Genomic DNA, 10,257 nt, shown 5'->3' on the forward strand with positions numbered 1-10,257 from the left:
TCTTTATTATTGAAGATAACATAAATTTAATGTACAAAGTTAAAGTCCTTCTTGGAAGTGTAGTGAACTTTGTGCTCCAGTGACTCCAGAGACCCGTGGTACAGAGTAATGTGTATTTTTTCTGAGACAGGAATTGAAGTTGATAGCGTTTCTGTGACTGATGGCATATCACGTCTGGGAGTGACCCGGACTGGTCACCTGAACTCTGCATCTTAATGCATCTTCTACTGCACATTCAGTAATGTTCATAGAGTTAAGGAGCACAGAAAAAAATCTGTTTTGTAGACAATGGCTCTAAAGAGAAAGCCAACTGCAGATACCAGTGAGGGAAGGGAGAGGGAATTAAAGCAGTCTGAAGTGGTAACATAGGGAGACTCACCAGAGTCTCATAGCACGCGCTGTATTTTCTCCACTATGCGTGGTTGTTTACATGATTCTTGAGGGTTCACATTTAATCCCGTGGTGGGTAGAAAATAACCTATTTAGTAAAAACAAGCATTTTATTAGATTTCTAAAGCAAATATTAAGCTCCTGCTTTCATAGAAATATAGCAGTACTGGAAAAGTAAAGGCAAAGCAAAAGAAAAAAGAAATTCCTTATTCCTGCACGTGTTTGGAAAGTTTAATTTGTATCACAAAATACTACATGTTTGCTAGATTTAGTGTCTACTTAAAAAAACAAAGTAAAAATCAGAGGTTTTACTTGGAGGACTCATTTCTACAGCCTGCTGACCCGTATGTGAAATATGGTCTGGCTTTTAAATAAGACTTTCGCCTGTCTCCTGCTCTTAGTGATGTCGCTTCTAAAAATGACACCTCTTGCTGCAAGGAGATACCTGGGTCTCTGAGTTTTGGTGATCCACTGTCAATTTAGGGTGACAGGTGTTACCCCAGGGCATTGGTCACTGGGTTCTCCTTTCCTAGGGGGATAGCTGTGCCCCATGCTCCTGTTTGGGGGAAGAACAGCACTGTTGTGTATTGGAACCCTTTTCTTCTTTCCGCAGGCTGAAATGGCCTTGCTCGTGATGGATGAGGAGGAAGAGAGCAAGAAACACTTCAATTATAACAAGATCGTGGAGCACCAGAATCTGAGCAAAAAGAAGAAAAAACAGCTTATGAAGAAGAAGGAATTATTGGAGGATGACTTTGAGGTAGCCAGCGACAAAAATTATCTTCTTAAAGCTGATGTTGAATCTGAAGTCAGCTCTGGAGATAAAAATTGAGCATGTCCAGAGTTAGCCTTGAAATGTCTCAGGAAAGGCCCACAGTGGGGACAGAGCTACCATCCTTTAGTTCAGCACAGCCACTTCATCCCCAGGGTGTTTCTTTGAGCACCAGGTGAAGTAGTTGACTTGTATTTTGGTAGCTGTGTTGCACCATAATATGTAGCTCTTAGTGTTAGAACCACATGCAGGTGATACGCTGGGAAGGCTCTGCATGAGGAAGCCTGGCTGAGAGTGGGCTCACATCACAGCCTGTCATACTCTGTGTGCAGCCACCAGCACGGTAGGCCGTGCTTTTTTAATGGCTGTGTTTCTTGTTTCCATCGCTCCGTCTTCTCACTCTTCTCGTTAAGTACGTATTCCTAATGGCCACACAGTCCCCATGCGTGAGTTTGAGCCCTGTACAAAAAACCTACAGACAGCTGTCAGGAGCTGTTTGATGACTTCCATCCATTAGCATGGAAGAACAGACCCAAAAGAACATGGGGGAAATTTTGAATTTGTTTAAAAAACTGAGAAGAGCATACAGAGAACTTCTAAGTGGCATGCAGAGGGACTCTGAGCCTGCTCCGTTGCTCCAGTTTCTGTTGCTGTTCCACTGAACTTTTTGGTGAATTGATTTTCTCATGAAAAGTTAAAAGCAAAGAATGATTTGTAATCAAATCTCCTAACCTGAGAACTGTCTCCACACACTAGTCATCATGCATAGAAACATTTTCCATGGGTGCGGTGGTGGTGGTGTCACGTCTGTTGTCCCTACTATAACTGAGTAACTCTACAGTCCATCATGGTGGACTCATTTTTCCCGTGGCAGTGAGTCATTCTCCCTTTCTGGCTGGTCACCCCTGTGCCTGGCAACACTTGAATGCCTGGCTGGAGTTAAGGGTACACTCCTAAAATGTGGAACCACAATGTTTTTGTAGAAGGATAGAGGATAAATTTGGGGTTTATGTAGGACCAGATCTTGTCTCAGGGGTACTGTCTTTCCCATAATGGTCTTTAAATCTTTTGATCTATGATCTACCCTCAGTAGCTGCTCATTTTGGCACCAGGGTTGAAAAACATTGTAATATGCTTAGAATGTGGTGACTTTGCAGAAAACTCCAACAGGAGATACCATCACTGGCTTACTTATCCCAGCCAGAAAGAGATTTCAGATTGTAAGCATAGGGAAACCTGCCTACCCTGTGGTGCCTCCTCCACTCCTTCAGTTAATCGGTCTGCGTGGCCAGTGTGGTTACAGGCCGCTGTGTACATACACACTGTAGGCCCTTTCGAGGAGATTGTCATTCTGTGTAAGAACAGTGTGCTCTGCACGTTGTGGTTCAAGAATAAGCCTTAAAACTCCATTGAAAGTCTGTGGGGAAACAGTTTTCTAATGGATCAATGCAAAATGCTCACATTTGTGTTTTATATACTCAACCACTCACTGACTTGGCCTTTTGGTTTACTAATTTTATTTATTTGTGTTTTCCTTTTGGATTTGCAGGTAAATGTTAAGGATGCACGGTTTCAGGCAATGTATACTTCCCACTTGTTCAATTTGGATCCTTCAGATCCTAATTTCAAGAAAACAAAAGCTATGGAAAAAATCCTCGAGGAGAAAGCCCGTCAGAGAGAACAAAAGGAACAAGAACTTACTCAGGCAATGAAGCAAAAAGAGAATGAAATTCAGAAGGAATCACAAAAGAGGTCCATTGATCCTGCCTTGTCAATGTTGATTAAATCTGTAAAAAACAAAACAGAGCAGTTTCAAGCAAGAAAAAAGCAAAAAGTCAAATAGGTCTATGTTGTTTCTTTTTGGATTGAGAATGTATAAAGTATGCAGAAGCAGCAGAAAGGATATTTATTGGGAACAGTGCTACCTTTCAAGAATATGAGTGAAATCTGGCCATTATAAAATTTCTCTCCATGTATAGCAGTTAGACCTAATTGTGGATGATTGACAGATTTGTACTGTGTGTTTCCACAGTTTAATCATAATTAAATTAATCCTGATTATAGGATTTATAAAATTTTTAGATTTATAACTCTGTTAGCTTTTTTTAAAAGACTGCTTACAATTCTATGTAAAAATAGAGCAGTGCCCAAGTCTTAAGTCTGAATTAGAGTTAGGAACAGTTTGAAAATATGTACATGTAATACATTAATTTCTCTGGAAGTAGGAGGCAGATTTATGTATTTGTTTAAATAACTTATTTTTCTAGCCATAACAAATAAAAGCCAGTAACTTTTTTGTTTGGTCATGTTTATTATAGTTTATGAAATTAATTTGTAGATAAAATATTATTATTTTATATAACACTGGTTTATTTCACTTCATTCACCTCAAACTACTCTCTGGAAAAATATCTGAAAAACTGACTAACTCTTAAGAGGGCAACTCCACGGAAAGGCAGTTCCAGGTTTGCTTTGCTCGTAATTGTATTTGAAATGTTCGTGACTTCTGCAGTGATTTTTTTCTAATTGTAGTAACAGAAAATTCTTCTGTCTGCCCTTCACATTTTTGGAATGCTTGGGATGGTGGATATGCTGCTATAGAGTTTAAGGAATCTTAATTCTTTTTAAAATTAAGTTAAAGCACACACCTTCAAGGCCTTATTAAAGCTCTTGGATCTCATCTGGTCTGGGTTTTATAAACTATTAACTGACCACTTAGGAGAATTAGGTGTGCTGAATAAATAAAATAAAAACCAAAATCATCACTTGGAACAAATAATAAATATGGTAGCTTCTGAAAGGCAGTAGGAGTTTGGCTGGGCTTATGGTTAATAGTAAACCTGACACTCTTGGTACAAAAATTCAGGCCTGCCAAAGTAGTGTGTGTTTTCAAGATTAAGAGAATATAAGATTCACACTGATACCGAGATAAAAGCATATAAACCGTCTCTGAAAGGGGAAGGGAAAAAGAGGGCATCTGAAACTGCTCATAGTAACAGAAGCATGCAGAGTTTTGTGCAGGGAACTGTATTCTTATCATAAAGTACTGACAGTGTTAGGTAATTCAGCCAAATAAAGCAGTATTTATGTACTCATCACTGAAAGATCCTGAATCTCGATGTATTTTTGCACGTAGTCTGTTAACAGTTATATAATTATTCACGTTTCATTTTTACAAGGAAAAAGATTTGTTTCCTTTAAACTGTTCAGTCATAGTATGAGAATTACTCAGTTTGATTTTAAGATTCCTAGGAAACTTAGCCAATTAGTTTTTCTGATCAGTTTGGTTTGGTTTCAATTTTTGTTTTTGAGCCCTTTGTTGCTGAGTCACTGTATTTAACTGTAAATCTCGTTTTACTAGTCAGGCATATAATTTATTATAACAAATAGAGTATGTAAGCTTTGTGCAGCCCTGGCTCCTTTTCTCACGTAGTTGATATTTTTTAAATAGAAAAAAAATGAGAATAGCATTATCAGGTACTTCACTAAATAAACATTTACACCAAAAGTTAGGTTCTCAATAAATAATTGCTGGTAGTAAAACTCAGGATTAAAAAATGGCCAGTGTCACAATTCAGCAAACAATGTGAGGGTAGGTTCGGTGACTTAGAGTCACATTTATTTGGATTGTTTGTTGTTGCTGTTGGTATCCTTGATACCAAAACCAGACAGTACAAATAAACAAAGCCTGCAGGCTGGTATTTGTGGTTAATTTATAGAAATGAGATTGCTTGTGGAGAATCAATCTACCCCACAAACTTAGGGATAAAAATCCTCAACAAAATATTAGCAAATTGAATCAGGCAATACATGAAAAGAACTATAGGATTTCTGGTCAAGATGGTGGGGTAGTAGGACCATGGGCTCACCTCTCCTCACGACTACAACAAAACCACAGCTGACTGCTAAACAACCATTGAAAACGGAGACTGGAGCCTAGTAAAAAAGGTCTTGAACTGGAAACAAAGAGGGAACCACAGTGGGATGGTAGGTGGGGTGTGCTCGCCATAAAATCAGGCCCCATAACCCCCCGGATGGGTGACCCACAAGCTGAAGAAAAAGTCGCAGAGGCCCTCCCCCAGGAGTGAGTTCTGAGCCCCATGTCAGGCTCCCCAGCCCAGGGTTCTGGCATAGGGAGGAGGAGGAGACCCCAGGACATCTGGTTTTAAAGGCTAGAATTACTTAACTCCAGGAGCCCCATGGGACTGAGGGAAACAGACTTCATTCTCCTGGGAAGCATGCATAGAATCTCCCATGCGTAAGGTCCAAGGGCAGAGGCAGTGATTTCATAGGAGCCTGGACCAGGCCTGCCTGCTGGTCTTGCAAGGTCTCCTGGGGATGTAGGGGACAGCTGCTGCTCACCAAGGGGACATAAAAGCTGGTGGCAGACATTCTGGGAGTGTTCATCTATATAACCTTTCCTGGAGGCTGACGTCTTGACTGGATCATTAGCACCAAGGCTTAAGGACTGGGAAGCCTCAGGCCAAACAACATACTGGGTGGGAATACAGCGCTACCCACCAGCAGACCTCCTGAACCACAAATGCCCCTACCCACCAGAGGTCCAGGACCAAGCTTCACCCAGCAGTGGGCAGGCACTGGATTCTCCTGCCAGGAAACCTGCATAAGCCTCTAGTCCACCCTCATCTACCAGGGGCAGATACTAGAAATAAGAAAACAACAACCCCAAAGCCTGTGGAAGGAATCCACAAACACAGGCCAGACTCTACACTGAGACCAGCTGGACCCTGGCCCTTGGGTGACAAGAGGGGAGTGCACTGCTGGGACACATAGGACATCTCCCACAGAGGGCCACCTATTCTAAGTCAAGAAAGTAACTAACCTACCTAAAAATACAAACAGAAAGACAGACAATATGAGGCGGCAGAGGAATATCTCCCAGGCCAAGGCACAAGAAAAAATGCCACAAGAAGAAATAAGTGATGAGGAGATAGGCAATTTATCTGAGAAAGAGTTTAATTATGGTGAAGATGTTCAGAGAACTCAAGAGTATAGATGCACAGAGCAAAGTTCTTAGCAAAGAGTTGGAAAATACAAATACCCAGAGTTGAAGAATGAAATCACTGAAATGAACAACACACTAGAAGGAACCAAGAATAGACTAAATGAGGCAGAAGAACGGATCAGTGAGCTAGAAGACAGATTAGTGGAAATCACTACTGCAGAATAGAAAAAAGAAAAAAAGAATGAAAAGAAATGAGGATAGTTGAAGAGAACCCTGGGACAACATGAAGCGCTCTAATATTCGCATTATAGAGGTGCCAGAAAGAGAAGAGAGAGAGAAAGCACCTGAGAAATTTTGTGAAGAGATAATAACCAAAAACCTCCTTAACTTGGGAAAGGAAACAGTCACCCAAGTCCAGGAAGTGCAGAGAGTTCCACACAGGATCAACCCAAAGAGGAACACAACAAGGCGCATAGTCATCAAATTGACAAAAGTTAGGGATAAGGAGAAAACATTAAAATTAGCAAGAGAAAAGCAACAAATAACATACAAGGGAACTTCCGTAAGGTTACCAGCTGATTTTTCAGCAGAAACTCTACAGGCTTCTAGAAGGGAGTGGCGTGACGTATTTAAAGTGATTAAAGGGGAAAACTTATAACCAAGAATATTCTATCCATCAAGGCTCTTGTTCAGATTTGATGGAGAAATCAAAAGCTTCATAGATAAACAAAAGCTAAAAGAATTCAGCACCACCAAGCCAGCTTTACAACAAATGTTAAAGGAACTTCTCTAGTCATCAAACCACAAGAAAAGAGAACAAAAAGAAGAAAGAGAAGGAAAAGATCTATAAAATATTGCTTTGGCAATTCAGGGTCTTTTATGGTTCCAGATAAATTTTGGAATTGTTTGTTCTACTTCTGTGAAGAATGTCATGAGCATTTTGATGGTAGTTGCATTGGATCTGTGGGTTGCTTTGTGTAGTATGGCCATTTTGATAACGTTGATTGTTCCAATCCAAGAACACAAGTTATCTTTCCATTTCTTTGTATAGTTTTCAATTTCCTTCATCAGTGTTTTACAGTGTTCACAGTAAGGAAACCTCCTTGGTTAGGTTTATTTCTAGGTATTTTGTTATTTTTGATGCAATGGAAATGTTTATTATAAAATTCTGGTTTTTGAAGTGCAAAAAAAAGCAAATGAACAGGTGCAAATGCAAAATATGCTTCTTTTTTGTGGGTGAGTTGTATTCCATTGCACATATGTGCTACATCTTCTTTATCCATTCATCTGTTGATGTGCACTTTGGATGCTTCTACGTCTTGGCGACTGTAAATTGTGCTGCTGTTAATAGCAGAGTGTTTCTTTTTGAATTAATATTTTTGTTTTTCTTGGGTATATGCCCAGGAGTGGAACTGCCAGGCCATATGGTGGTTCTGTTTTTAGATTTTTTGAAAAACCTCCCTATTGTTTTCCATGGTGGCTGCATCAATTTACATTCTCACCAACAGTGTACAGGGGTTACCCTTTATCCACATTCTTGCCAACATTTGTTATTTGTGTTCTTTTTGATGATGGCCATTCTGACAGGTGTGAGATGGTGTCTCAATGTGATTTTGATTTGCATTTCCCTGATATTGGTGATGTTGAGCAACTTTTCATGTCTTTGTGGGCCATCTGCATTTCCTCTTTCGGAAAAATGTTCAGTTCTTCTGCCCGTATTTTAAATGGGTTGTTTGCTTTTTAATTGAAGTACAGTTGATTTAAAATGTTGTACTAGTTTCTGGTGCACAGCATGGCTGGACTTGGAGGGCGTTATGCTCAGGGAAATAAGTCATAAAAAGACAAATACTGTAAGGTATCACTTACATGTGGAATCTAAAACAATAACAACAAACTAGTAAACATAGCAGAAAAGAAACAAGACTCACAGAGAAGGAACTAGCAGTTCCCAGTTGGGTCGGTGGGGGGAGATGGAGGTGGAGGATTAAGAGGTACAAACTATCAGGTATGAAATAAGCCACAAGGACGTGCTGCACAGCATGGGGAATATGGCCAGTATTTTATAGTAACTGTAAATGGAGTATAACTTTTAAGAATTGTGAATCACTGTATTGTATACTTGTAACATATAATATTGTACATCAACTATACCTCAATTGAAAAAAAATGATATTGTAAAATAAATACATAAATAAGTAAAGCTAAAAAAAAGAGAGAATTATACACCGGGGCTAAGGGAGTTTAATTCCAGGTATGCAAAACTGGTTCACTCAGAATCCACTTTATCAACAGGCTAAAAAAGAGAAACTGTATGATCATCAATTGATGGGAAAAAGAATTTGACAAAATCTGACATCCATTCATGGCAAGAACAAGTTTGGAAAGAAGAGAACTCCCTAACTTGATAAAGAGCATCAACCAAGAACCTACAGTCAACATACTTACACAGAATGCTTTGCTCGGATTGACGACAAGAGCAGACTGTTTCAGCAGTTTTTCGTTTTCTGCATTTCAGTGCTTTGACCACTGGGGCCTTGCTGATGCGGGAGGGACAGCCCCTCCCAGTGCCGGCCCATTCCTAGAGATAGTAAATAACTTGCACACAAGCATGGCTTTCAACTGCAAACAGCAAATTCAGAGCTGGCACCTCCAGCCGCCTCCTTTATGGGCTCTCACACACTGGGCCACTATCCCCCTGCCCTAATCACCCTCGGGCCAGGCCAGATGACGAGGGGCCGCTCCTATACCCTAGAGCCTACTGAAATGCAAGCTAAACCTGCTTCCCCTGCCTTGCCCATCCCTTCCCAAAAAAGCCACAATAAGGCTTTCCCACATTTTCCCCAGCGTTCTGTCCCCTCACCAGCGTTTCCCTGTGTAGCCCCCTTCCACGGCATGCTGTGTCTCCTCTTCCCAGGGAATGTGAGTATAAAAAACTTCATCATGACAGTCATTTCTGTGACTGATTAATACAAATGCCAGTTACCCTAAAAGCAACGTCCACTCTCACTACCCTGGACGTTCTAGCCACTGCAGTAAAGTAACAAAAGTAAGAAGCACACTGATTGAAAAAGTAAAAATAAAACTGACCCTATTTGCAGATAACATGATTGTCTACACAGAAAATCCCAAGGAATCTACAAAAACAAAAACAAAAAAAACCCCTCAGACTAATAAGGGCATTCAGCAAGGAAGCAATGTCAGCAAATAAAAATCAATCACATTTCTATGTACTAACAATGAACATGTGGAAGAATTAAAAACACTGTTGTTCCAAATAAAATCATATACTTAGGCAAAAACTTACCAAAACATGTGCAGGGCTTCTATGCTGAAAATTACAAAAAGCTGATAAAAGGTACTTAAAAAAAAAGTGTTTTAAGAGTCCCCTTTTTCATTCCTAACATGATGATTTGTGGTTTTACTATTTATTTTTGGCTAATCTGGATAGAGGTTTATCAATTTCATTGATCTTTCTGAACAAGATTTTGATCTCATTCATTTTTCTCTATCACTTTTCCATTTCCGATGCCTGTGGCAGTCTCCCCCAGCAATCCAGAAGCCAGACTCCCAGCCTGTCCCGTTAGTGTGGCAAACATCCCCACCACCCACTGGGCCACGGCTTCTCCCTCTCTCACCAGGTGTAGACCTCAGTCCAGAGGGAGGGAGAGGCTCTTCCAGATGTGCAACTTTTTTGAGTGCTCTGCTGCAGCCGTAAGAATGGTAGCCTCATTTGTGATTCCTGTATTATTTAGAGTTCTCTTTTTCCCTTCATTACCCTGTTATTTGTCAATCCTGTTACTCTAATACCCTGTTATAATGATTAATTTTTTAAACTTTCCTTGTTCACATCCTTGTCTCTGTCTCCTGATTGGATCCTGACTGACACACAAAGGCACAAAGATAATCTACCCACCTGAACCATTCTGGGGCCTCGATGATCCTCCCATTCCTAAGTCTATAACCCATTCTCTTGAGGCCCCGATGTACCCCTCTTCCAGATCTTGAAGGGTTTCCTTGATTGTCTAATGCTTTGTAACAAACCACCTCCAAACTTTGCAGCTTAAAACAATCACAAAATCACTTCTCTTCTCAAAAATAGTCAGTTTGCATACGGCTCAGCGGGGAAGGC

At 40.3% G+C, this 10,257-nt stretch overlaps 1 protein-coding gene across 1 annotated transcript in view; it reads left to right on the top strand.

Annotated features, from left to right (window-relative positions):
* The window catches only part of ESF1 (ESF1 nucleolar pre-rRNA processing protein homolog), a 54,431-nt gene extending 50,589 nt beyond the window's left edge, over nucleotides 1-3,842 (top strand). Inside the window, exons 13-14 of the mRNA XM_014563089.2 lie at nucleotides 1,004-1,150; nucleotides 2,712-3,842. Of these exons, the coding sequence (XP_014418575.2) occupies nucleotides 1,004-1,150; nucleotides 2,712-3,005 (441 nt within the window). The 3' untranslated portion in view covers nucleotides 3,006-3,842. The remainder of the gene's footprint in view (nucleotides 1-1,003; nucleotides 1,151-2,711) is intronic.
* The last annotated feature ends 6,415 nt before the right edge of the window (nucleotides 3,843-10,257 follow it).

The sequence above is a fragment of the Camelus ferus genome, chromosome 19, assembly GCF_009834535.1.
Source record: "Camelus ferus isolate YT-003-E chromosome 19, BCGSAC_Cfer_1.0, whole genome shotgun sequence".
NCBI classification, from domain to species: Eukaryota; Metazoa; Chordata; class Mammalia; order Artiodactyla; family Camelidae; genus Camelus; species Camelus ferus.